Source organism: Sus scrofa, chromosome 14 (assembly GCF_000003025.6).
Source record: "Sus scrofa isolate TJ Tabasco breed Duroc chromosome 14, Sscrofa11.1, whole genome shotgun sequence".
In the NCBI taxonomy this organism is placed as follows: domain Eukaryota; kingdom Metazoa; phylum Chordata; class Mammalia; order Artiodactyla; family Suidae; genus Sus; species Sus scrofa.
In genome coordinates this window covers 51289003-51316523 of record NC_010456.5, presented here as the reverse complement: position 1 = coordinate 51316523, position 27521 = coordinate 51289003, and the positions used below count along the sequence as shown (strand labels likewise).

General features: G+C 61.0%; 2 protein-coding genes across 4 annotated transcripts in view; one reads left to right on the top strand and one right to left on the bottom strand.

The window, feature by feature from the left end:
- Positions 1-9963, top strand: part of GNB1L (G protein subunit beta 1 like) — a 36480-nt gene extending 26517 nt beyond the window's left edge. For 2 of the 3 annotated variants that reach the window (XM_005670934.3, XM_021071921.1), the window contains exons 5-7: positions 1012-1110; positions 3954-4169; positions 9453-9963. In XM_005670934.3, coding sequence (XP_005670991.1) covers positions 1012-1110; positions 3954-4169; positions 9453-9704 — 567 coding nt within the window. In that variant the 3' untranslated portion in view covers positions 9705-9963. The remainder of the gene's footprint in view (positions 1-1011; positions 1111-3953; positions 4170-9452) is intronic. The other variant, NM_001243455.1, reaches the window with a different exon arrangement.
- TBX1 (T-box 1) lies at positions 19414-27148 on the bottom strand. Its single transcript, XM_021072469.1, is given in 9 exon segments — positions 19414-20001; positions 20004-20276; positions 20569-20669; positions 20752-20819; positions 21415-21570; positions 21955-22126; positions 22871-22972; positions 24742-25105; positions 26248-27148. Coding segments are annotated over 9 exon segments (1623 nt in total). The 5' UTR covers positions 26432-27148; the 3' UTR covers positions 19414-19798.

Here is a 27521-nt window from a genome sequence, read left to right as displayed (position 1 = left end):
ATTCTCTATGTTCCCACCTAGACTTGGCACTGCTGGCCTGTGCCCAGGCAGTGCCCTGGGGGACATGCCCCCGCCCCCTTCCCCCTGTGAAGCTCAGCGGTCTGGGTGGCCATGCTTGCCTGAACCAAACATTTTTCCTTTTGGAAAACAGTTGCAATTGAATGCCAGGTAGAAGCACCCTGGCTTGTAGGAGGCTGCCAGAGCACCGAGCCCTCCCTGGACCTCAGAGGCCTGGCCAGCCCTGGTCCTCATGCCAAGGGCCGCTTGCTCCCTCCCAGGGTGGCTAGCTCTGTCATGGGCAGCCCCAATTTCCCCTTCACTCTGGCCAACTCACCCCTGCCTGATCCCCTGGGGTCACATGTGCAGGCCATCCAGGGTGCAGTGTGTCCAGTGACCTCTGCTCCTCTGCATCCCTCCCCTCCCTCGGCACTTGCAGGCGCTCACCAGCTTCTCCCCCATGGCCAAGCAGCACCTTGACCCCAGTACGTCCCCTGACGTGGTGACATCTTTGGAAGCCTGGTGCTAGAGCAGAAATGGGGCAGGTATCCTGCCTCAGAACCTTGGCCCTCGTTCTTCCAGGCCTGGGAAATGGGCGTGCTCTCTGCAGGGGGGCAGCAAGGCCCGGTCAGAAGCACGCAGGTCTTCATCCCATCCACATCCTGGGAGGGTTCAGGGTCGTCTAAGTGTAAGGTCAAGTGTAAGGAACAGTAGGCAGGGGTCAGGAGGCTTGGCGAGCGGAGTCAGTGCAAAGGGCCAGGTGTCTGCTCAGCTGAGAGGTCAGCTGGAGGTCTGAGGCAGCTGCTGGGCAGTAACGCCACTCGAGGGCCATGCGGTCACTCAGGAATGATGCATGCGTTTCTCCGGGGGGCAGCCTCTGAGCCTGTGGGTCTGAGCAGAGGCTGTGGGGCAGGCACTCGTGGCACCCTTGCTGAGAGCCTGAAGAGTCTGCTGTTTGTGCAACACAGACTCAGCTTGGCTCTGGCCCAAATCAGCTTGTTTTCTTACTGTCAGGTTCAGATTTTGGAGATGCCGTCTAAGACGTCAGTGTGCTCCCTGAAGCCTGAGGCAGGGGCCAGGCCAGGCATGCCCATGTGCCTGCAGCTCTGGCAGGTAAGGCCCAGCACCGCCAGCCACGCCCACCAGCCACACCCACTGGCCATGACTCATGCCCATAAGCGACCTGGCTCCATGGCACTGAAAGGCAGTGGCCCCTGGGAGGCATGTGCATGGTCTTCTGCAGCCCCCGCGCTGCACAGGTGCCTGTAGACCCCCAAGCGTGCCCAGCTCATGCTGATCCTATGGGGCAGGGAGGAGGCACAGCCACCTCTCCTGGGGAGCCATGTGCTCCAATTTGGTCTGCGCCCCGAGGCCCTGCGTGGGGCGGGAGGGGAGTGCTGACTAACACTGCAAGCCGGCCCGGCCCCTTCTTTGTTAGGATTAATTTCTGTTGCTTCTTCGCCTCATAGAGGCAGGAGTCGGCTCGACATGTGACTTTCCCTGCGGCCACGTTCCGAATTTCTGGTCTGCAGTCATTTCCTTTTTCCTAGGCCATTCTCTTTGATTAGAGAAGTCAGGAGGCATCCCTTGGGGCTACAGCAGAACCTGGGGTGGTGGGGGGTGAGCCCAGGCCCAAGTCCCTGCAGGATGGATTTCAGCTCCAGACTGAGCCCCAAGCCTGGTGGGACCCTCCTAGGGCTGCCATCTCCACCAGAGAGACGGCCACCACCCCCAGCAGTCAGCACTGGCTCAAAGTGTGTGTGTCTGCTCCTGGGCAGCAGAGCAAATGGTCTGGTCCATTCACTTGGAAGAAGTCTCAGACAGCATCTTCAGACCTATAGAAGCCGTGATAAGAGGGCCATTGACCAGTGCCTCTCTGCAGTGCTGCCCACGGGCCTGTTTCCAGCTCTGAGCAGCACACCAGTGTCCCCTGAGAGCCACCTTTGCACCTGACCTTGGGAGGAGTCCGTTAGACAGTGGGCTGCGGGGGTCGGGGGGGACAGACTTGTTCCTGTCTCTCCAGGGCTCTGCCTTTTCTTGCAGTTGATTCCCCTGCAGTTTCTAAACCAAGAGAAGCCCACCAGGGTTGAGGAGGTGGGGGCCCCCAAGACTCACCTGGGTGACAAAGCTGCCTGCTGGTGCCAGCGGGTTGGTGGAAGGCACTTGGCGGGGTGGAGGCTAGCCTGGCGTTCACAGGTCTTGGGCAGGACAGCGCTGCATCCGCTCACACTCTGCTCCCTGGAGACACTGTCATTGCCTAATCGGGTAGGAATTCCATCAGAAAAATGTGTAGAAATGGGATGTACGAACTTGTTAAGGTAATTAATTCGGTTGACAGAAGGACAAATCGAGTTGTGTTAGTTGATACTGATCCAGTGCAAAGCATCCTGTTAAGAAAAGTCTGTGTTGATTTGAAATATCCCTTTTTTTCTCTCCAAGCCTGGAGGTCCATGTTGTAACATTCCTCTGAGTGTGGCAGAAGGACCTGACGTGGGATTTCCTTTTGAAACACTCAAACGATTTTTTTTTTTTTTTTTTCTCTTTTTAAGGTCGCATCCCCGGCATATGGAAGTTCCCAGGCTAGGGGTCGAGTTGGAGCTGTTGCTGCCGGTCTATACCACAGTCATAGCGATGCAGGATCTGAGATGCATCTGTGACCTACACCACAGCTCATGGCAACGCCAGATGCTTAACACACTGAGTAAGGCCAAGGATTGAATCCACATTCTCATGTGATTTCTTGGTGTGCTCCTCAGAGTAGCTGGCCTGCATTGCTAGAACAATCATAACACAGGAGGTTTGGGGTCATTCCACCGGCTCACAACTCAGACTTGTAAGCCCGGGCCTTGGGGCCCACCAATGGGCACCCCTGTCAGAGCTGAGGGCTCCCGGGGAAACCTCAAGGTGCTGTGGCCAGGGCCTGCCTAGTGGGAGGCCCTTGAGGCTGACACACCCAGGGATAGGCGGGGATGCAGAGCATGTCCCTGTGCCCCATAGGGGTCAGTCTGGCACCACGGGCATGGCCACCAGAGGCCCTAGGCCCCTACACTGACCTACCTGCAATGCCTGTCCCCGCGTGCCAGGAGAGAAGCTGGAAGGGCCTGCAGCATAGGGGGAATGGGGGTGAAGTTTGGCACTGGGCCCTGTGGCAGCCACAGCATGAGCCCCCACCAAGCACCAGAGGCCCTCCTTGCCACCTGCTGGAGTTCACCACCATGCTGCGTGGCATCTGCCCACCCAGAGGGGCTCTGGGCCCAGGTTCCATGCGTGTTTGGCAAGGAGGGCCTCTGGTGCTGTCTGCCACATCCAGTGAGGCCTGGGCTCAGCGCCAACGTTGCCCGCCAGCAGTGGGCCCTTCTCAGAGTGGCAGGTGCCCCAGGAGGCAGCCTGGCAGACTGGTCCCCCCAGCTCCATGCTCCCCGTGAGCCATTGGCCACCCAGGTCTCAGCGATGTTCCCCAGACCCGGCACCAAGCACTGGGGTAGCCACTCTTGGTCAATGCCAGGGTGACTCAGGGTCCCCACAACCCCCACATGCAGCTGTGCAGCCCTCTGACCTGCGCCCTCATCCATCATAGCGGCTCAGCCGGCCAAGCGCACTCAGACCCGTCAGCGCCGGCGACTCTGGGCTTGGTGGTTGGGGGCTTCCACAGCGACATTGACAAAGTACAGACGGGTTCATTTTTCATGGAGATGGATCTCCAGATTTTCTTTGGCCGGCAGTTCTAGACAGGTGGCCAGCTCCACCCAGGGGTGGCTCTGAGTTTCCTGGTGGAAAGGAGCAGGAGGACCAGCGTGGGGCCATGGCGAGGGCTCCGTCCCTGTCCCCAGCTATGCCACCCCACCAACCCCAGCCAGGGTGTCAGCCCCCAGGATCCAGCACGGAAAGTGGCCCCTTCTCCCTGCGGCACACAGGCCCGAGTGCCCCCCACAGCTGACTGCATGCTGTCCCCACAGGCAAACTCCAGCCCCCGCCCCCTCCTCCTGGCTGGCTATGAGGATGGCTCTGTGGCCCTCTGGGACGTCTCTGAGCAGAAGGTGTGTAGCCGCATCGCCTGCCACACGGAGCCTGTCATGGGACTGGATGTTGATTCTCAGAAGGCCCGGGGCGTCTCAGGCTCTGCAGAGAAGGCACTGGCTGTCTGGAGTGTGGATGAGCAGCAGGCCCTACAGGTCAGTGGCCCAGACCGAGGTGTCATTTACCCTGCTATGCACTAACAGCCTGATAGGCTGAAACAATATTTAGGCATGAAGAGGAGGTGCTGCAGATCCCTGGCTAATTAATCATCGCCACCGCGCAGGCGGCCGGGCGTTTGTGAACTGTTCACATGGTTTAGGTTTCCTTCAGACCTTGGGTAAGAGCAGTCACGTCTCGCCCTTCTAGAGAAAAGCATGTAGAATCCAAGACTGCGTAAGCCCCTATGCAAAACTCAGAGGAATTTGTTCAGTAAGGAACTGATTAATCAAAAAACAAAAAACCTCAAACCCAAAGTGGAGTCAGGCCCCTGTGGCCGTCTGCGAGCTGCCCAGAGGCAGTGGGAGGGGTGTGGGGCCTGGGGCAGAGGGGCGTTGCTAGAAGCCTTCCCCACCCCATGGGGCCACAGAGTCCTGGCAGCCAAGTGTGGCCTGCCTAGTGCTCAGCCCCATTTGGGATGGGGGAAGCAGCTGGGGCCTGGGGCCTCCTGTCCAGGCCTCATTCTGGTTCAGGTCCTGGGGAGTGAGGTGCCGTGGGTATGCCCTGTGCCCATCACCTCAGAGGGTGGCCTGGCTGCACATTGGCTTCTGGGGGCAGGGAGCTCCCACTAGCCAAGAAGCCTTGGAAGACAGATCTGACCACAGCAGTGGGGTGGGGGGGGTAGGTCCTTGAAAGGCAACCCTGTTGTGAACCCAGGTGGGTGAGAGAGCAGGACCCCAGGTGGGAGCCGTTGTGGCCAAGCCCCTGGCCCCACCTAGGCTCTCTTCCCTGGAGCATAAGGGGCAGACCTGTGGTGCTGTGCCCTGTGGGGGCTGTATGGTCAGGCTTCCCCACAGACAGGAGGCCCTCCCCAGATGGAGAGGCCTTGCCCAGCAGCCCCAGGCCCCCAGGGAAGAGGCCCTGGCACTTGGGTGGGGAGAGACAGGCACGGGTGAAAATCGGAACAGGCAGCAGTGCCCAGCGCACTGCCTTGTCCCGGGTGCCAGACAGCCAGGGGCAGGGCTGTTGGGTGGGTGAAGAGTCAGGCTGAGGGCCAGGCTGAGGATGGATAGTCAGGGAGACCCTTTCTAAGGCAGATGGAAGGGCCGCTGGCTTCCTGAAAAGCAGAGTTGGTGGGAGGATCATGCTGGAACCAGTGCATGTGGCCATGGCTATGGGTGGGGTCTGAGCAGGACCCTGAGCTAGGAGTAGCCCTTCAGAGTTCTAGGGAGGGATGAAGGAGTCACGTGTCATACCAGGGACAAGGCACATACTAGAGCATCTTCTTTGGCCTCACACCCCCGCCCCCAGACCAGCCAGTGCCGCTCCCCAAGCTTGCAGTAAAGGAGCTGCCCATCTGTCTGCCTGTCCTGTATCCCAGGGGTCCCCGTGGGTTAGAGTCAGACAGGCCTCCACCCTGGAGGAAGGGTCTCTGAGGCCTTGGAATCCTGGACATCATGATGGTGGTCTAGAAACGAGGCAGAGTCATGTGGTGCTGGGCCTGACGTGGGCACAGAGCCTCCCCCTGCACCTGCCTCTGCTCCTGCCTGGTGAGGACAGGGCAGCACAATCCTTACCAGTCAGCCCCTCCCCACTGTGGGGTTCAAGGCTCCATCCTGCTGTGGCTTAAACCTCAGCCCAACTCTGCCAAGGCTTGGAGACCCAGGTGGCTCCCCAGAGAGCCCTTTCTGACTGCAGTGCCCCCAGACCCTCCTTCCCACTCCCAGGGGCCCTTCCAAGGTCCTGGCCCAGGTCTCCCAGGCCCTTCTGGATTATTGGGGAAATAGCTGCTAGAGCTTTGGACTGAAATTTACCAGGTGTGTTCCAGTACAGAGGTGGACACTCACTGCACTGACAATTGGGAAGTCAGAGAGGGGGAGCCAGGCCCAGCAGAGAGCTTGGCACAGGGGCTATGCCGCCGACTGGGCCTTGCTCAGCACACGCATCCCAGGAAGGCCACTGTTGCCTCACTGGAGAGGTCACGTCCCCCGAGGATCCAGAAGCCTTCCACTTGCAGGGTGCAGGCCTCAAGGAAGAAGTGTTGGGGTCTCGAGGCCTCAGTGTCCCATGTCCACAGGTAGCCTCACCCAGGGTGCTTGATGCCGGGTTGGCCCCAAGGTGCCAGCCATCTAACCACATGGGTACAGATGTGCCTCACCTTGCAGCCTGCCATGTAGTGAGCCCAGATCAATCTCCCGAGGCGGCGAGCGGGCGCTGCCGTGGAGACGCAGATGGGGCTCCTGCAGAAGAGCAAGGGTAATGGGAACCAGATGGTGGCCGTGCGGTGTGCGCATTCCTGGCACCTGAGGTCATGCCCTGCGAGAGCCACTGGTGGCTGGGATCCTTCCCGGAGGGCTCTGGTCCGGGCAGGCTCTGCTGGGGCTGCATCAGTGAACAGAGCCTTTGGCCACCCTTGCCAGGACACCGGGCTGCTGGCCTGCCTCCCTGGAGCCAGAGGCCTGGGCCTTGGCTGCCGTCAGACCCAGGTGGTGTGCAGACCTGTCCCTCCTCCCACGCTCTGGCAGGGTCCACAGCCTTGAAGCCGGCTGATTTACAGCCCCCGGTGTTTCCAGGCCTTTGAATAATAAGTCGCCCACCCCAGCCAGCCTGGGATGGAGTCTGACCACCACATTCTCCCCCATGGCTGGTAGGCCAGGTGGCCCCGCCCCATCCGGCCCTGCCTGGGGTCTTCCCTCTGAAGTGTCAGCAGCAGGACACTGGGGCTGGTGGGAAGGAGGCCCCAGGCCCCGAATGAGGAGCTGTGGGCACAGTCCAGCCCACCTCATGTGTCTCAGACACTGAGGAAGGGGCTCTGGCCACCATGGCCATGAGTAGGCACTGATGGGCGGACAGGACTGGTCTCTTCTGGCCCAGGTCCCCACGGACGGGGCCTTGTGCCTCAGCCCCCGTCCCTGTGGGTGGTACATGATCGGGTGCTGGGCCAGAGGTCGCCATTGATCTCATATCTGTTACCTTTAATCCTGCAGCTGCCATGGCCACCAATGCCCTATGTGGTGCCCTGAGAGGTACAGCCCAGCCCTCACAAGGGCCCGTGGGCCCCTTGCCCAGCCCACTCCCTGCTGTGGCCCTGCCCCACTCCACCCCACTCCAGCAGCCCCACTGTCTGGTCTCCACTACCTGGGCTTCATGTGGCCATTGCACTCTGCCTGGACTGCCCTGTTGTAAGTCTGTTGAGTATTTTTCTTTTTAGAGAAACACTCAGGCAAATGCTGGACATCCCCCCCTGCTGAGAGCCACCCTCCTTGCCAACTGCCTTCCCTCTTGGGGTCAACGCCTAGGCACAGGGGCAGCGTTTTGTCCAGCTGGTGGCAGTTGGCCACATGCAGGCTGGTCTGTATCCACTGCTGTCACAGCCGCCTGCTGGACCCTGCTTCACAAAGGGCATCGGTATTTGCTGATCAGAGCTCGCAGCTCTACGGTGTGAGTTGCTCCCTTTCTGGCTGTTGAGTGTGGCTCAGTCTGCTGGTGCTCTGGCCCAAGTCCAGGCTTCCCTGTTCCCGAGGGTGGGTTCCTTTTCTGGGGCTCCTGTGGCATCTGCCAGCCTTCTCTTTGGCCTCTCTCATACACAGCACAGGTTTGGCTTTCATTTTGGAATCCTCGTTGTAAGTCTGTTGAGTATTTTTCTTTTTAGAGAAACACTCAGGCAAATGCTAGGTAACTGTGGCACCTAATGTCATGGGTCGGGGAGGGAGCGAGGTTGTCTGTCACCTCAGTGGGTATCACATAACCCCCAGGATCGAGGGTGACTGTTGTATCTTCCACCCACATGACAAAGATGAGTGAACCCAGCACTGTCTCACTGTCCTTCCAGCCTTCTGTTAGTCATATAACCGGTTCTGTAGCCGTAATCCCCGTATTGTTGCAGGAAGTAGGCCCACTGCTCTCTGCCAGGCCACTTGTCTTAGTTCTCCAGTTTTCTCTTATGAGACTGGACTTAATCCTCCAGTTCTCTGGGAAGAGCTTATGGGACAAACCCCTGAGTTCTTACCTGTTCAGAGTGCTGGTCTGCTGTTCTCATACCTGAGTGACAGTTGGGCTGGATATAAAATCCTTGGGCCTCCCCTAACCTTGCAGGCGTTGGCCACCATCTGGCATAGACCTGGCACAGATGTGCCCTGGACTTTTCCAAGGATAGCCCAAACCTTGTCCTCAGAGTCAGTGGTTTTACTGTCTTACAGCCTCTCTGTGGATCCTGAGGCTTCAGTTTCTAGAGGTGAAAACTGATTTTCTGGATCAGCATGGTCAGTGCCATCTTCTGCATGGCTCTGACTCAAGCACTGTGCCCACCATGGTCCCTCCGCCCTTCCAATCCCCTTTTTCCAGGCGTCTCCCCTGCTTCTCTCAGTGCCTGTGGGTCAGGCTCCCTGGATTTGCTCTGTTGCTTTACAAGGTTTTGTTTTGCTGATTTGTGGCCAAAGAGCCTGTGAGTGTCCAGTTGCTGTGTCTCTTTCTTTGTGTTTCTTTCCTCCTTTCTCCTCATCTCTGTGGAAGGGAATGACTCTCCACTGAGGCTGCTTTGGCCCCATGGGATGAGCTTAGGAGAGAAGGGAGCTGCCGTGGGTGTACAGGCGACTCCGGGGCCATAGGAGCTCCGGGTGCCCAGGGCCAGGCCGGGGCAGGATGGGCGGAAGGTAGTGACCGTTTCAGTCGTCAATGTGGTGGTGAAGTGTCTCTGTCATCAGCATGGGGCAGAGGTACCAGATGGCCCCGTGATGCGCATGTGCTCCTGGAGCCAAGAGTGGCCGAAACAGAAGCAGCTGTAGGAGGCACATGTGGGAGCCCAGCCCCCAGGGCTCATGCAGGCACATGCCTGCACTTCCCTTGAGGACGTCCTGCCCCTTCTCAGGGCCCACCCTGGGCCTCCAGTTGGCGCTCGCCCTCCCACACGCTGCTGCACGTCCCATCCTGGGTGGCCTTCACCCTCGCAGGGTTCCCCTTCCCCCGGCTTTGCTGAAGGTGGTATTCACAGTCCTGTGCTCCTCCTGCATTGGGTGTGGTGAGGTTTCCCTTGAAGACCCACTGAACTTGTGCTGCCTGGACACCAAGGGCAGCAGTTCCCTGGGGAGGGGCCCAGGACCCTGCCTCTGAAGTCTTTCCAGTCTCAGCCCGAGAATCCAGCCAAGGGCAGAGGTTGCCCACTCCGGCTCTGGGAGGTGGGCAGCAAGTGGTCTCCTTGTTTCTGACAGGGGTGTCCTGCAGGGAGCTGCAGAGGCAGGTCTGAGAGGCCACCTAACAGTTCTCCCTGCCCCTCTTCCTCTCAGGTGCGCAGGACCCACCAGCTCACCAACCCCGGAATTGCTGACATCAAGATCCGGCCAGACCGCAAGATCCTGGCCACTGCGGGCTGGGACCATCGAGTGCGTGTGTTTCTCTGGCAGACAATGAAGCCGCTGGCCGTGCTGGCTTTCCACAGTGCCACTGTCCATTGCGTGGCCTTCGCTGCTGACAGCTTGCTGGCCGCAGGGTCCGGAGATCATCGCATCAGCATCTGGTCGCTCTACCCACACACATGACTCATGGCTCCTTGTCAGGATGTGCGGACAGCAGAGGTGGTAGAGGGAAACCAAAGCCGTAGGTCTCGGCCCCTCTGGTTACAAAGAGCCAGTCATGCAGACCCCCTTCCTGCCAGGACCTGCACCCTTTCATGAAGCACAACATCTGTGCGATGGTAGCTGCAGTTTAAAGTGTGACCCAGCCAGACACTGGCACCTGTGGCCCCAGGCAGGAGGCTGATGGGGCACCTGACATTAAACTTCTCTTTGCAAACCTGCAGGCTTGGGGTGCAGTTCCCGTGGGGTCAGAGCCTCATGGATGCCGAGTATGATCCCCAGGTCCTGGTCTCCTTACCCTGGACAGGCCACAGAACTGAGGAGGTGATGGGCCCTGATGGGAGCTCAGTAGGTGGTGGATACGGGGCAAGGGTGCCAGCAGGACCACCAGGGGGAGGAAAGTGCCACCCCACAGAGTGAGGCCAAGGATGGCAGGTGGCACCCCAGGGCGGCTTCTGGGCATCCAGCACAGCAGCTCAGGTGAGACAGGCTGGGCCCTCACAGGACCAAGGGCACTGTCACAGCCGCCCACCGGGCTGCCACCACTCCTCTCCCATGGGGCTGAGCCAGACCTCATGGCAGCTTGTCTCAAAGAGGAGGGACCCTGAAAACTGGGATGGGGCTGTGGGCAGCCTCCCACAAAGCTGAGGACCTCAAACCCCTTCATTCCACTGGAAAACCCCCATCGCCCCACCTGAGGTCAGCCCCCTTCGGGGCTGCATATAACCCCTACTTTGCATATAACCAGACCAGAGTCCCAGCAGGCCTGAGAGGGTGGGGTACGCGGCAGCTCCACTCCAAGAGGGCTGTGTGGCCTTCCCAGAGTCTGGCAAACAGGCATAGCTCCAGGAGACCAGATGCCATAGCTGCTGGACTAGGCCCTGCAGAGGTCCAGCTCTGGCCCAGGGGCTGAAGGTCTCCAAGGTTTGGCTGATTGGTTGAAGCAAGGCCTCCAGACTGTCAGGTGAGCTGAGGGTGCTGCCACCTGCCATGTCCTATAGGGGGTGCCAGCCACGCAGACCCAGTGTCTGCCTGTCCCTGCCCTGAGCTGGGCATTTGGCTCCCACCAAGGCCACTTGCTTTGGGCAGTGTCCCAGGGACATCATGTGGCTAAATCTCTGCACGAGGTTGGGGGCTGTGGCAGCCCCACCAGCCCTGTGTTCCCAATGCGGCCCTCACATCGTGTGCCAGGTATTGGGTCCAGGTGGCCACAGGCTCCATCTCCAGAACCTACAGATGCTGCATCCAGGGTGCCCACTTCCTAGAAGTTCACAGCCACCTTCACAGAGACTTGTGTGGTTCCTACCTTAAAGCAGAGCTGCCTCGTGGCCCCAGGCAGACAGGGGGAGTCTTGCTGCTGCCACAAAGCCAGCTATGTTCACAGGCACCAAGAACAGTGCTAGGTGTCCAGGGCTGCCACAGGACATCATGCATCACAGTCACCATTTCTGTTCACACAGACCAAGAGTCCTCATTAACACTCAAGCAAGAAAAATTAACAAGGGAGTTCCCGTCGTGGCTCAATGGTTAGCGAATCTGACTAGGAACCATGAGGTTGTGGGTTCGATCCCTGGCCTTGCTCAGTGGGTTAAGGGTCCGGCGTTGCTGTGAGCTGTGGTGTAGGTTGCAGATGTGGCTCGGATCCTGCGTTGCTGTGGCTATGGCGTAGGCCGGAGGCAACAGCTTTGATTCAACCCCTAGCCTGGGAACCCCCATATGCCGCAGGAAGCAGCCCAAGAAATGGCAAAAAGACAAAAAAAAAAAAAAAAAAAAGAAAAATTAACAAAATGTGCCAGAAAGGCACTATCACAGCATGTGGGCCCCATGGGCTTAGAGATTGCTGTGGCAGGAGAGGCGCTGTCCCCTGCAGTTCACAGGCTGAGACCCTAACCCCCAACATGATGGCAGCTGGAAGCGGGGCCTTTGGGATGTGATAGGTCTGAGGGTGGCGCCCCCAAGAATGGAGTTAGTGCCCACATCAGAGATCCTACAACTCCCTCAAGCACTGGAACCAGAGGTCCTGACCCCGAGCCACCTCCAGAACCACCGGCAGGGCCTGGGCTTGATAAGCTGCCCAATTGAGGGAACGGACAGAGATGGGCTAAGATATGTGCAGTTATTGTTGTCAAGTAGCAGAACATTGAAAAGTTGAGTCCCTGGCTTCTGCTGTCACTGGATGGTTAATAACCAGGCAGGACTTGGGGCGGTGGCACAGCTGCACGTCGTGGTCAGAAGTAGGAGCCGGAGCACTCACAGGTGGTTCGTTGCTCTTCACTGGGCACTGGGTGCCTTGGGGTGGGCCCTCAGCATGGCAATCTCGGGCAGTCCTTCATGGGGCGCCAAGGGCTCTGCCAGCAAGCCAGATGGGCGCCCAGTGTGCTCTACCCAGCCCTGGTGGGGGGCACAGACCCCTACTCTTTTTGGAGGGAGTGAGAGTGCAGCCCTTACAGTACAAGGTCCCAGAACTGGGGACGGAGCCGGTCAGGTGGGAGCACCCAGCTTGATTGTATCCATTGGTTTTGATTTAAATAAGTTAGAATACGACTAAATAAGGAGAAGGTGTGTGAATGTGGCTGCAGAGGCCCTACTTCCACCTGTAGACAGTGTGTGAATGAGGTCTCAGCCTCCCTCCCCGCCCCAGACAGTGTATGGCCATGGTCTCATACCCCGAACTGCTGCTCACCTCTTCCCCTGCCCTGTCGTCACCCTGAGGCTCTGCCACCCTGTCTACCCTGGCCTCTACAGCTCTGCCTTTTCTGAGTGCAGGGACAGGTCTCACTGTGTCCTGCTCCCCAGGCCATCCAGGCCACCATCCTCCTTTGTCTCTACCAGGTCACTGTGTCACCTACCCTGGTGCCGCACAGGCTCACCTGGCCATATCCTGGTTTTGTGGACATGTGGGAGTGCGTCCAGGTATCTCCATCCCTGGTGGGTGGGTGTGCTCCCTCAAGGCTCCGCCCATGCCTGGTCACAGGCCACCCTGTGTTGTGGGGCCCAAGGAAGGGTTCCTTTCCCCAAGCTACCCCATGCGTGGGTGAACTGGCTCCTGACGGGGCAGATCACAGCACCCCAAGGCAGTCTTGCCTCTGACAAGCCCCCACCCCATTCAGGTGGGCATCCCCATTCCTCCCTGCAGATCATGTGACCCTTGAGAGCAGACACTGTGTCTCAACAACTATGCCTAGGGTGTCGCTCCTGCCCCACACCAGGACTGGCCCATGGTGGGGCGGGGGCTCAGGTCCCTAACTGAAGCTGTGGAGCCCCACAAACAGGGGGCAAGAGAAGCACTGGGTGGGCCATGAGGGGCCAGGGGGTGAGGCCAGCAAAAGCCCTGGCTCCCAGGGTCAGGGTCTAGGGTCAGGAGTTGGGACAGGCTCTAACTATGAAGCCTCAGTGACTGTCCCAGTGGTCTTGGTGCCAACAGGGGTCACTCACTCCACACCTGCCTGGCAGGCACCACCAGAGCCCACTGGACCAGCCAGGGACAGGTGTTGGGAGGGCCACCTCCCAGCATCCTGACCCCATAACCAGCTCAGGCAGGTCTGGGTCCCTGGGCACCTGGGGGAGGTGGGAGCATAGCCAGGAGGGCTCCTGGGGAGGGGCGCTCCCCCACCCAACCTGGGCTGGGCCAGCCGAGGGGCTCAGAACAGGGGGCTGTGCTGTTAGCTGACCCAGACCCTGCGTCTGGGTTGGGGGAGTACTGTGCACTGGCAGGGTGCTGGCCTCCACCCTCCCAGGATGCCCACCACTCCTGGGGGTAAAAATACCCTGTAGTTTAGAGAGACGAGGACTTACTTGATCAATTCAAGATGAACAGCATGGTTTATACGACTATGGGTAATCCAGGGGAGGTTTACTTGTTAAATATACATGAGTACATTAAAAGCCATTGCCATTTTAGCCATTTTTAAGTGCACAACTCAGCGGCATCAGGCACACTCAGTATCATGCAGCCATCAACCACCATCACCTCCGTGTTTTGTCTTCCCAACCGGACGGTCTGTCCCCGTTCAACACTGACACCCACCCCCAGCCCTGGCCCCTCCATCCTGCTTCCTGTCACCATGAATCCGACAGCTCTAGGGACCTCATGTAAGTAGGATGGTGTTTGTGTGTCCTCAAGTCCATTCCCACCGTGGCACCAGAATCTCTTTTCTTACGACACAGTAATATTTCACTGTATGAACAGACCACATCCTTTTATCCACGTATCAGTTGATCGGTTTTATCCGCAGATCAGCTGTTAACATTTGGGCTGTTTCCACCTCTCTGCTTCTGTGAATGTAGGTGGAACTGAGAGATCGCCATGGTTTTCCATGGCATCTGCACTATTTTACATTCCCACCAACAGTGCACAAGGTTCCAGCTTCTCCACACCCCACCAGCTCTTATTATTTTGGGTTTTTTTCTTTTTTTGGGGGGGGTGGTTAATAGCCATCCTAACGGGTATGAAGTCTCTCTTAATCCAGGCTTTCATTCATTGCGTTACTTTCTGGGGATGTAATTCTTACTGGGACAGGACACATGCGTGGGAAACAGCTGACCACTGAGGGACCTGGCATCAGAGCACAGTGCCGGCCAGCTTCCTGAGGACAAGGCCAGCTACCAGTGACCAGGCCCCTTCCTGGCAGCACGGTGCCAGGTGCCTGGATGCCTGGGGGCTCCTGCCTGCAGCCCACCCGTTAGAGGGGCAGGCTTGGCCCTGGGCCCTCAGACTCAGTAGGACAGGTGGTGGCAGAGCAGTGAGTGGCGTCCAGCTCTCCTGAAGGGGGTGCCAACTGCAGTCCTGGGCCCTATCTCTAAATGAACCCTCCCAGCTGGCCACCCAAGGGGAGGGAGGGCTTGATCATGGGAGCCAAGGAGGTGAAATGTGCTCCCAGGAGGGGAAGCGGGGCACCATCCACAGAGCCCCTGACCCATGCTCTCCTGCAGTGCTGTCCAATCTCACTGCCCAGGGTATACAGCAGCAGGCACGTGGACAGGTAGTCTCTCCCTGGCCACCCCTGTGGGGATGGTGACTTGGCCCCACTGCCCAGGGGCTTCTCGTTGGCACAGGCCTGCGAGGGGTGGGGGGTGTGAATGTCTGCCTCTGCATTCAGCTGGCAGTCTGGGGCCTCAGTGTCACCTGCAGCCCAACCCCTCCTTGGCTGAGGTACCCTGGGGTGGGATGCACAGCCTGGCCACCCTGCATGCAGGCTCCTAGGAGGAGGGCCCTGCCGGCCAGAGAGCTTCCAGACTATCTGGCTGTATCTTAATGAAGCCTCCTGTTTTTGCAGTCCCTTTACAACTTACTATTGTCAGAAGGGGGATTCTTGCTGCAGCCCCAACGCCCCACTCACAGGGCTCCGAGTCCCCAGCACCATGTTGAAGGGAAAGAGGTGCCAGCCTTCCCCAACCCACACTGTTTGAGGATGAACAGTGACGTGGGCTGGCAAAGGCACGCTGCTGTGCAGGCTCCTCTTGGGAACTGGTGGGCCAGGCGGCCCTAGGGTACAGGGGTCCCAGCATACTAAGGCACACGGGCATGGGCCTGTGTCCCTGTCCTAGTGTAGCAGGCTGTCCCTGGGATGGAGATCCTGCGGGCCTCAGACATGCCCCCTTGCTGAGAGAAGGTCCACACACATCAGCGGCCTGGGAAGACCCAGTCTCCAGGCTTCTCCCTCCACAAGGTCTCTGTTGGCCTGGCCACCATCACCACCTTCACTGGATGATGAGGTCTCAAAAGGCCCTGGAGAAGAATCTAGAACACAAATCTTGGGGTAAAGGTGTGGTTTGGAGATGGAGAAAAAGGAGAGGAATTGAGGCCAGGACAATGAGCCTGGGAGGCGGCTGGGGCAAGCGGTGGGGGGTGGGGGGGTGCTCAGGAGGATGTGGGTCTCCTTGGGGTGGAGGGCAGGGAGGCTAGCTGTCGTTCACCCCCAGAGCCACCAGGGCCTTTCCCAGCAGGTGCACACACCTGTGGCTGAGAAAATGAGCCTTTCCTCAGGTCTCGGCCCCGTGGACCTCAGACACACACTCTTGCTGGTGCCCTTGGACTTCAGAGGTCCAGCATCTCAGGGTCACTGGCACAGGGAACACCCTCTGCAGCTGAGGAGGATGCGGTGGTAGGGCTGGGAGGGGGTAGGTGCAAGCGAGAGCTGGGAGAGAAAGGGTGCTGCTCCCTTTTATCATTAGGAAGATAACTTAATCACTGCTATTAAAGCCTAAGCTTCCCAGACGGGGCTGCTTTCAACAAAATACCTTTGGTTCTGCTGTTTTCCACACAGAGAGCTGGCAACAGTTGAATGGAGTCACCGAGATTCCAGGGTTCCCTCTCGTGGATCCATCTGGTTAGAAGTAGTGCAGAAAGCAGGAAAGGGAACTGAATCAAAGGCACAACTTGTGTTTTTCTAAACACAGAGAAGGTGTGAATAGACCAGCAAACAGTCCCGGCCTCCCCTCCCAGGGCCGGGCCAGGCAGTGGTCCCACAGGCTCCCAGCTGCATCCATGTCAGGACACAGAAGCCACTCCAAGGGACGAGGAGGGGTAAGGAAGGAGGTCCATGGAGAGAGGTTGGTGCAGAGCTGCCAGATGTAGATGCTGGGTCTGCCTCCAGGACCCACAGAACAGCAGGGCCTCACAGAGGCGTGGAGCATCTCTGTTCACATGGCAGGGAAGCCGAGGCATCAGGCCTAGCTCCTGTCGGGCCCCTTCTGACCCCACTGGATTCATCTCTATGGTCCTAGAAGAAGCCACTGGGCCCCCCTTCCCTCTGGCTGCAGCCCTGCATTTCCTGCTCTGACCCTTGGCACCCGGAGAGCAGTTCCTCAGGCTCCCCATCACCCTCACCATGTGGATGCACTCTGGGCTTCCCTGGCCAAGGGGCAGGGTAGGAAAGGGGCTACAGCCCCAGGCCCTGGGGCCCTCCCTCCACCTCAGACGCCCTTGTCCCATAGTTGTGCCTCCTTGCTCGGCCTCTACCGAGGCTCTTAAGCAGCTGCATAAGCAGCCCCTCTGACCCCTGTGCCCACAGCCACAGATCCCTGGCACCTCCTTTCAGGTGCATTTGAGCTCAACATCCCTGAAGGCCTTGGGGTCACCAGCCTCACTTGAGCGTGGTGCAGCGGGCCCTCCAGAGCATCTCACACCAGTCAGTGGGACTGGTTCTGCAGGGTCTGAAGGCCCCTACTTGGGGGTTCCCCAAGCCTTCCCGGGAGCTAGCCTGGGAGCTGGGCTGCTGGGTGTCATTCCACCCCACCCCCGGTCCCTGGAGTTCCTGAAACCCCTAAAGTGGGGCCTTAAGGGGTGATGGGGAGTGAACAGGCCCCACCCTCCCCCATTGTACCTCTTCCACATGGTGGGTGAGCTAAAGAATCTGGAGTCCCTGGTCCAGGCTCTGGTCCCCCTCAGGCCTGGTGGCCGGATACCAGGAGACGGGCCAGGAGAATGGAACAGGGCCTCGGAGCCCCAGGGGAAGATGCTGAGGGAAATCCAAGGGCCAAGGGTGAGCCCAAGATGGGGGGACAAAGGAGACCCCAGCCCCACACAGTACGGCTCAGAGAAGGGGCAGGACAGGAAGGGGGAGAGGAGGGGGAGTGAGGGTGGTGGTGACAAGATTGTTCAGGGCAGCTGCCACGGGAATGCCGGCCCACACAGCAGCGGCCAAACGTGCTCACCAAGCATTTGTTTCAGGAATGAGTGACTGAGAAAAAGTGCCTCTCCAAAACATGGAACCCACAGCAGAAGCTGGGTGACCCAAGCCAGACCTTCCCAGGGTGACAGCAGTCTGAGGAGGTGACGGGCAGCACAACAATCTTCTCTGGAGACGACTCTGATCAGCAACACAGAGGCCTGGCCAGCACAGTGTGGCCAGCCAGGCAGCCGGCTCAGGACCCACGCATGACAGGTTCTCAGCCAGGCAAAGTCATCATGGGGGGAGGGGAGAAAACCACATCTGTGCTCTGGCGGCCGGCAAGTATCTGCAGGGTCCAGCCCAAAGGCCGCCGGGTGCTTGAGTGTGGCTGCCAGGAGCCCGACCTTTAGCTTTATTGCTTCCAGTTCGTTAGCGCCGCCCCGAGATGGACAGCAGCCTACTCTCCATCAAGTGGTGATGACCTCAGGAGAGGCCGAGCGGGGTATGCACCCTGATCTCCACATACTGGGCACCATACTGCGTCAAGGGGTTTGTCTCCTCACTTTAGCTTTGAACAAAACCAGAATGGAGGCACCTCCAGCCACAGGTCTGTCTTTCTCCACGCCCCGCCCCCTAGCTCCACAGTCTGGATGGTAAAGATGTGCAGGGGAGAGGGGAGGCCCAGCACCCCAGGGAGACTGGCTCAGCATGGCAAACCACTGCCTGTCACTCCCACAGGCCTCCCAGGACGAGGGATGCTGGGTGCCTTTGTGGCTCCAAGAGTGGAGCCCATGGGCACAGCTGGCTCACCTAGAGACCTGCAGTGGTGGGTGGACGGGTGTCCATGAAGCTTGCCCTTAGGAGTGCATCCCTGAAGCTGTGTCCAGATCCTGCAGGCCACTCAGGCAGATACTACAAGAGTCTGCCCACCCTGGTGCCAGGTGCCCTTTGAGGCTCTGGGGGGCCCAGAGCTCATCACTCGCTCAGCAGCCTTGGTCGCCCCCTTCCTTCCTAGACTTGCCTCATGGGATTAGTTCCTGCCATTCAGTTGCTAAGCTCTTGGTCACTTCGCACCTCCAGGGTGAACACAGCGGGAAGAAAGAGTCCACCCAGGGCAGCCATCAGGAAATGCCTGGCTGTGCCTTTGGAGAGGTGGCACCACCAGGCTGCCACTGCTATGTGGCAGTGATCACCACAAACGCACTGGGACAGGCACGGAAGGGGGACAGAACTTCAGCCACTAGCATTTCCCTTCTATCTTGTGTCCAAGTCGGCAGCCTTGACGTTGACCATCGACCGGCTGTCAGCACTTCCTGCCTGGACTCAGGAAGGGAGGGATCAAAGAGTTCCTTTGGCCCCATCCCTGGTGTTGAGTTAGTGGGGAGAGGTCCCTCACCACCTGGCCTGGGAAAAACGCTTCACAGGCAGGTCTCAAGATGACTCATGACCACTGTCATTGTGGCCCCATCCAGGTCACACCATAGGGACACTCACTGCAGATAAAGTCAATAAACAGGGGAAAACACAGGCCTGAGCCAGGACCAGCCAGGGAAACGCTACAGGAGCAGGACTGCCTGTTTTTGCCTTTCCTGATCAGAGTCAGGGCTTCTCCCTTCCCAGCCCCCACAGTGTTCTGCAGAACCAAGACTGTTATCCCAGCTTCCATGGAAAAACACGCAGGACAAGCACAGGTTCTGAAAACAGGCCAGGGTGTGGGCCCATGTCCTAGAAGAGGAACAACCTCCAGGTGAGGAATTTAAGTGATAAGGCAGCATGCACACCTGGGATGCAGGCACCCTGGCAGCGCAACGTGGGACCGCAAGGTGGAAGCAGGAGCAAGAGGAGCTAGAGGATAGCGGGAGGGGTGTTGAGGGAGGGGGTGGCGCTCCCGGAAGGGGCTGGGAGGAGGGGCTCGGATTGTGAACTCTCCACTGGCCCAAGACCCGGGCCTGCCGCAACAGGGCTGGGGTGTCCTTGAGTCCCCCAGTCCACCCGGATTCGCTCTCGCCAGACACCCCATGCGATGTAACTGGACGCAAAGAAACGCACACTCAGGCAGCTTCCAAAAGAGGCGAAACCGTTTATCAAGTCGGCGCCGGCGCGGTATCTACAGTTATCTACAAATATCTACAAGTATCTACACCGCCTCCAGACGGTTCTCGGATCGTCTACACTGCAACTGCCAGCCGGGCCGGGGACGACGCGATCTCGCGGAGAACAATAAATATCACTTCCTTCCGGCGCGGACCGCGCACTTTGGCACTGGCGTTGCGGACTCGGGGCCCTTGGGGCTGGGGAGGAACCCGCGGTGGCCCAGGGCCAGGGAACCAGGCCCTTGGACAGCTCTGGGGCTGCAGAGTGGAGACCCCAAGGCTTGGAGGCCGGGGAAGAGGGACCATGGTGACCGCGGGCTGGGCGAACCGGACCCCTGGGCGAGCGCCCGCATTATCTGGGGCAGTAGTCGTAGGAGCCCGGCGGCGCGCCCCCGGCTGAAGAGTACATGCTGGCGGCCGCCGCGGCCGCTGCGGCGGCGGCGGCGGCGGGGCTCACAGCGGGGTGATGGTGCGGATGCGGGTGCGCGTGCGGATGTGCGTGGAAGCCGTGGCCGCGCAGGGCTGGCAGCGGGTAGGGCGCCGGCCGGCTCTTGGCCCGAGGTAGTGGTCGTAGGCGGACGCCGGGTACTTGTACGGGTGGTGGTGCAGCGGCTCCGACGCGCCGGGCGCCTCCAGGCGCAGCTCCGGGTGCGGGGGGCTGGGCCGGCCTCCGGGCGCGCCAGGCAGCGGGACCAGGGCCCCGGCGCCGCCGGCCCCGGGCAGCGCGGGGCTCAGCACCCGCGCCAGCAGCTGCGGCGGGTGCGCCGGGTCCCCGAGCACAGCCGGGCCGCCCGCGTCGCGCTCGAATTCTCGCCGAGCCTCGGCTGCGTCTACGGAGAAGGCCGAGGCGTGAGTACAGCCGGCGGCGCCACAGAGGGTCCCGCGAGAGCGCGCCCGCCCCCGGCTCTGCGCCCCTGCCCCAGCCCCAGCCCGGGCCCCGAGCCCGCGCCCTCCGCGGGGCCGGCGGGCGGGGCGGGCGGGCGCAGCCGTCGGGCCGGGCGGGCGAGTGCGCGCTTGCCCGCCGCGACCGTTGTGCAATCAGCGCGAAGGCCGCGAGCGCCCCTGCGGCGCAGGCGAGGCCGGGCGAGGCCGCCTGCCCAGATCCCACGACCCCGGCTCTACCTTTCTCCGCGCCGTTGGGCTGCGTGGGGGAGGCCACGGGGTTCCGCGAGCGCGCAAAGGCGCTCATGAGCGGCAGCGCGCCGGGCCGATGGTTCCGGGGCCTGCGGGTGGGAGGCGGTCAGGGGATGCCCGGCCAGGCACCCGCGCGCTCGCCGGCTCGCCGTCTCCTCTGAGGACACTCACCAGTCCTCTGGATCGCAATCTCGGAAGCCTTTGGCGAAAGGATTACTGGCGATCTTGAGCTGCGTGATCTGCGGGGAAGCGGGCACTGAGCAAGCGGCTCCAGCCCTGTGCGGGGGGCCACCGGACTTCGGAGGGAGGAGAGGAGCGTTAGGAGACCCTCTCCCAGCAAGGAAGGGCTGCAGACCAGAAATGCTGGCCCACAAGTGCTCCCTCTCCTCGGTGGCCGAAGCCTCTCTACTGTGGCAGGGGTGCTGGGGAGCCCCCTTTCTCGCTAAGAAACTGTCTTTTCCGTCCCAAGCGATTAGGGCAGAAACCCTGCGCCCCCGACTGAGAAAGGAATGTAGTCACTTCCACCCCCAACCTGGCGTGGTGGGCAGTGGAGGGACGCCCTAGGAATCTGGGTAAACCGCGCATCAGGCCCCTGATGGGGAGTTTCCGGAATGGTTTGGAAAACAAACTTTCAGGCCGCAGTGACAGTTGCCGCTTGAGAGGTCAGCCTGATAGGAGGCTGGGCCCTCCTGCAGGGGATGGGAGGGGGATGCCTCAGGCCCTTGGGGGTGGGGCTCCATCGGGTTGGGTTTAGAGGAACCCTCCATCCCTAGGTGCCCCGCGACTGAAAACTGCACCCTTTCCCAGAAATGTTGACTGTGCCCAGGGCCTCACCCGGTGGTTCTGGTAGGCAGTGACCGCGGTGAAGCGGGTCTCCTCAAACACAAAGGTTTTGAAGTTCTCCTCGGCGTATTTTTCACTGTCTTTGCGTGGATCCACGTAGACCACGTGGAAGCGTGGCTGGTATCTGTGCATGGAGTTGAGAATAATCTGGAAGAAAGGTTTCAAGATCGGAGCTGGAAACCGGCCGAGATCCAGACAGGCAGCGAACTTGCAGACAACTCAGCAAAACCCTAAACGCCCAAAATGAGGCGAGGCCATGGGGCGAAAGCATGGGGGCGACTGACCCTCAGTGCCAGCATCACCACCACCTGGATTCCAAAGGCAGCCGCCCCCGCCCTATCCTCAGTACTGGGGGAGGGAAGCAGTGTGACTGCCTCTCCTTAGCCTGGGTCCAGGATCCCTGAGCCCCTGAATGAAAGGTGATTCTCCTCAGCCAGTCCCCCCTCCTCGCCAGCTCTGCCTCTGGCTCCGGTCGGCAGGCACTCCGGAGGGTCTGAGGGAGACAGGGTGGCAGCGTGGGGTGTCGCTCACATGGCCATTGTCGTCTAGCAGGTTGTTGGTCAGCTTGAGTTTGTCGAAGGACACGATTTGCTTCATCCACTGTGCCCCCTTGGCAGGCGAGTCCGGGTGGTAGTGTACGCGGCCCGGAGTGGCAGGGTCTGCCTTCCCCGCCACCAGCCAGGAGGAGCTGTGGAAGGCATACCTGGGGCACCCGGAGCAGGGTCACAACGTGTTGGGGTGAGCCAAGAAGGCCTTGCCGAGGGAACCCCAAAAATACCTCTTGTGAGGTTCCCATAGGTGAACTGGGAGCTAGATTGGGCTGGGAGATTTTGGGGGGATTATGAGACAACAGAAAACTCCCGGCACACACAAGCCGGCAGGAAGCGACAAGAGGGAGGAGACTGGGCTCTGGAGCCACATTTCATTTCGTGGCATGCGGGTCACGCTCTGGGCCTCCCCACCGGTCTCCTGTGTCGCCAGCGCAGCAGGGCCCAGATTCGGCCACGCCAGTGGCCTAGGGCGCAGGGCGGAGCAAGTTCTCTTTATTAATTGCTGTTAATTGTCCAGGCGGCTGAGGCCCGCCCTGCATAATCTCTCCTGGCCACCCCACCTTTCCTGCCTCTCGGGGGCCCAGTGTTCCAGGGGTGGGGGAAGGGACGGGGTGCCCACTCTCACCTCGTGGCAGAGGGAGACATGGAAAAGGCAGGCGCTGTGTGCAAGAGCGGCTGGCCTGGGGCCTGGGGGCTGTCCCCGGCCTGCAGCTGATGGGGCCCAGCCTGCACGACCTCCTGACGGGAACACCCCAGAACTGCTGGGGGTGGGTGTGTGGGTCTGGGGTCTGATAGGAGTGGGGCGGAGCCGCTGGTCACCTCACCGACCTCCTGAGGCAGGGACCCACACGTCCTCCCAGGCCAGGGAGCCCTCCCAGGTCCTGCTGGGCGCTCACCGGTACCGCTTGTCATCCACCGGCACGAAGTCCATGAGGAGCATGTAGTCGGCCATGGGGTCCATGCCGAAAAGCTTCACTTGGAACGTGGGGAACATGCGCCTGGGGGCGGCGGGACCTCGGTCACCTCAGCTTGGGGAGGGCAGGGCCGTCCACCTCGACCAGCCCAGGAGTCGGACGGGCGGCCTCCCTGCCGGCTCCTGTGTCAGTGGCCTGGCCCCTCAACCCCTCAAACTCATCTCCCCTCACTCCGCTGTTCACTAATCCGACCGGCCCAGGGCAAGTGGAACAGCAGGGTAGTGCCCCCCCTCCCCATTCCCGATCCCGCTCCCTTTTTTGAAACGCAAAAGTAGGTAGTTCAGTGCTGGAGCCGAGCCTCCACACCCTAACCTCAGCCTGTGCCTTCTTTCCACCACCTTTGCTTGTGTAGACCCAGCCTAGCAACAGCCGAGTCGCAGCCCGAAACACCAGTGAGCGGTCCCAGGCCCTCAGCAGAGACTCCCCCGCGCAATCTAAGCAACTGCCCTAGGCTCCCGGCTCCAACAAAGTGAAAGCAAAGCGGTCTGTGTGATTCCGAGGCGTCTCGGTCGCCCTCTCAGCTGGGTCTGCGGCAGCTCCCCATTCCCTTCGCGGAGGCCCAACCTTGGAGCCGCGACTCTGAGGCCTTGCCTCCAGCCCAGTGCCAGGTCTCCCCACTGCGTCGGGGACACGGACGGGCAAGCTCCAAGATGTAGCTACTCGGAAGACCTGGCTTGTGCCCTTGTGGTCCCCTAACTCTCCCCTCCCTTGGACCCCAACTCGGTGACTGGTACGGGCTCTGGAAAGGACATTCTGTGGCTCCTGCATGGGCTGCTGGACATGGGCCTGCCCTGTCCTGAGGGTGCCGCTGGGCCCTGGAGGACAGCATGAGGCTTGGCCCCCACTTGTCCGTCCTCACAGGCAACTCCTTGCGGGCAATAGGCAGAGCCAGCACTCCCAGCCAGGCCTGCCACCCGTGTCCCTGCCTCTACAGGCCAGAGAGTGCTGCAGAATGCTGGCTTCTGGTGCAAGCTGGGCAGCGCCGAGGCCCTGGCTGGAATGGCCTGGGCTGGGGGCTGGGGCACAGGCCTGGGATGGCCGTGTGCCTGGGGGCAGCAAGAAAGCATGGAGAAGACCCCCGATCTGGAGCAGGGCATCGTGCCGGGCTCCTCAGGGAGGGCGTCGCATCAGGGAAAGAGAAACCAGGAAAAGGTTCTGCAAACAGGCCCTGAGCTCCCCGTGGCATGTGGACTCAGAGCTGCTGTCTCCTGTGTACATTAGACACAGACCGGCACCCGCCTTTGTCTGCTGGTCAAGTCGGTTGCATCACAAAACTTGTTCCCCTTCTCTCTGGGCCCTTAAAACAAACACAGGCCAACTGAAGGCGGCGGCCTCAGCAGCAGAGCCAGGCCCCACAATCCCGGGAGATGCAGGCCTGAGAAGACTGGGTAACAACCTCTGACAAATGCAACCCGTTTTTTGAGGGTCTTAACTCTCTCCTACAATGTTCCAAACCCTTGACAGGCTGCGCCTCTACCTATCCCGCCTGGGCTGAACGAGGCAACCAAAGACCAGAGCTTCCTCTGAAAAGTTGGAGTCCCCTGGGAGCGGCTGGTTGGCGAGTCCCCTGGAGGTGGGCAGAGCTGGCCCCTACTTCCCGCTGGGGGTCCACCCGGCGGCCAGGCTCCTCCACCAGCCTCCCAGCCCCGCGCCCTCCCCTCGGCCCGCGCACCGGGCGGCTGTCGCAGGAGCCGGGACTGCGCAGCGAAAGAGCCGGCCGCGCCCCCACCCGCTTGCCGGCCCCGCTCGCGTGGATCGGACCGAGGCGCGCGGCTGGGGAGGGGCGCCCTGACCTGCCGGCCTTGGTGACGATCATCTCGGTGCCCAGCTGATTGAACTCGTCCCACAGCGCCTTCATCTCCAGCTGCACGCTCACGCTGGCCACCTTCGCGTTCTTCTTCACCGGCGCCTTGGCGGCGGCCGCGCAGCTAGCCCCAGGGCCCTCGGGCTCAGCGGCGGCACTGGTGGCGGCCCCAGCGGCCGGCGCGAACGGGTAGGCGTGCGGCGGCGGGCCCGGGGCACCGGGGGCAGCGGCGGCGCACGGCTCGTAGCGCGGCGGCGGGGGCTCGCGCGGGCCGTATGGGTCCGCGCCCGGCGACGCAGCGCCCGGGAAGCCCCCCGCCGCCCCCAGGCTGCTCAGGCTGCTGGCCGTGAAGGCTGCAACGTCGCAGAAGTGCGAGAGCTGCGTGAGCCACGGGCTGGACACGGCGGAGATCATGACCCGCGGGCCGCGCCGCCCCGCCGAGGTGAGCGCTGCCCCGCGCCCCGGGCCGAGTGGCGGGCGTGCGCTGCGCCCCGGGCCGCGCCGCCCCACACCGCCGCCCGCGGAGCCGCCCCGCCCCGCCCCGCCCCGCGCCCCCGCCCCTGCCGAGACAATGGCCTCCCGGGCCCCCTCCCCGCCCCCGCCCCCGCCCGGCCCCCGGACCGCCCGGACCGGCTCCCCGAGCGCCCGCCGCCGCCCCTCGCTCTGCCGCCCTCCCGCGTTGCATTTCTGTCTCCAGGCTCTTACCCATTTATTTCCTTACCTTTGTCTTCCTCGTTCAACCCTCCCCTCCGCATCCTCTTTCCTCTTCCCACTATCTCTTTATTTCTGTTTTATTTTGTGCCTCTTCCTCTTTCTCCTGTTAGCCCCTCATGGCTTTGTCTCTTTTCGGTCTGCCTTTCCCCTCCTTTCTACGCCCCTCTCTGTAACTCGTGGTTTTTAACTTTTTTTTTTTTTTTTTTTTTTTTTTATGAAAGCTGGAGTGTTTCTCTAACTTTGTTTTTCGGACTTGACTTTCTTAAATTTTCCTCCACTTTCTTCTTCGTTCTTCTCCTCATTATTTCCTTTTCATCTTTCTCCTTTTGAATTCTCTGTTTTCTCCCCTTTTCTCAATCTCTTTTTCCTCCCTCGGCCCCCACTGTTTCCTCTCGCTCCTTTTCCATGTTTCCTGACTCCCTCTTCTCTCCTTTCCTCCCATCTCTGCGAACTCTTGGCCACCTCCACTGTCTCTCTGTGGTCCGCCTCTCCTGTCCTCCCAGCCTCCACTCACCCTCTTCTGGGCCTGTGTCTAGCTGAGTGCGGATCTCTGCACTGGGTCCCCAGGCTGGAGGGGGCACAGCTTTGGGCAGGATCCCCACCCTTCCCATCTGCCAACTCGAGTCCAAGTTGGAAGCCTGGAATTCGCCCTGCCAGAGCTCCCTCCACCTACTCTTTGCTCGGACCCTGCCCACCCTCTTTGCTTGGGTCCCACCGCAGCAGGGGCTGGGGAGCTTCTGGCAGGCAGACAGGTCCGCGTAGACGCAGCAGAGAGGCTCACCTTCCATGTCCCTGGTGACGGTGCTGAAGTGCATCCCGGCCGGGAATCCCAGCAGCTGGCGAAGCTTCACCAGGTCGGAGGACTCGGGTCCCAGGCGAGCCGTGCGCTCTGTGGCCTCTGCTGCAACCAGAGAGGCGATGCTGAACGCACTGGCCCGGGGAGACAGCGGGATCCGCGCGTCCATAGGCGCCCGGCGGCCGGGCCGGCGCCGCCTCTGACTGCATGCACCCAGCCCCACCGAGGCCGGCCCAGCCCACGGGCCCCGGGGGCGGGAGCCTGCGGTGCCACTCACAGCCGCCAGCCCCGGGCCCAGGGGATTATGGCGTCACGGCCCCCCACTCTGGGCCAGTGGCAGCCGAGGGGCCCCGATGGGTGGAAAGCCCTGGGAGTGTGGGCCCTCCTGTTTTTCAAGCTCCGGTTCCCCCGCATCTGTTCCCAGGGGCCTCCATGACCAGCACCCCTTGAACATCCCACTGCTCCGCTGAGTCCGAGTTCCCTCTGTACAGCGAAACTTGTACAGCCCCGGAGGGGAGGCAGTGACGCTGAGAGCACCCAGCCCCGACCCGCAGCAGTGGGGCACCGACAAAGCACCATGGGCAGCCTGGGCCCGGCCCTGTCCCTGCCCTCAGCTCCTCCCGCCTCCTCCTCCCTGGCTGCCCCTGCACCTGGGTGAGGAGGGGGCAGTCCGGGCTCTGGTACTGGCCACAGGCAGACAGCCCCAGGGCCACAGCGTCGTCCTTTCCTCGGCGCCCAGGGATAGGACCTAGCCCAGCAGACGTCCCTAGCCCCCTTCTCTCCTCAGCTCACTTTCGTGGCCCGGGACCCTGAGCAGAGGGGCGCCGCCCAGGCCGCGCAGACCGGAGCCCGAGCGTCACGCGCACCGCGCGCACCGCCCGCCTCTGGCCAGGACGCTTATACATCCGGAGGGTGGGCAGTGCCCGCTCCTCCGACCTCCCCAGCACAGGCCGGGAGCAGGGAGGGCCGGGGGCGGGGCCTGGACTGGCCGAGGGAGAGGGAGCCCAGGACACGTCGGAGGAACTCAGGCCGCTGGTCGGTCCTGGTCGGTCTGTGCTGTCCCTCACTTGCTACCCACCATGCAGCCAGCCTGTCGGCCTGGTAAGGCCCTGCTGCCCAATTAGGCCCGGCAAAGCAAGGCCTCCAGTGTCCGGACCCAGGCTAAATCTTGACTTGGCCTACGCCTCCTGCCGCTACTGCCCCTGGGGCCTCCAGTGCCCAGTGCAGGGCATCCATAGCCTTCCCATCCAGAGTCTCCC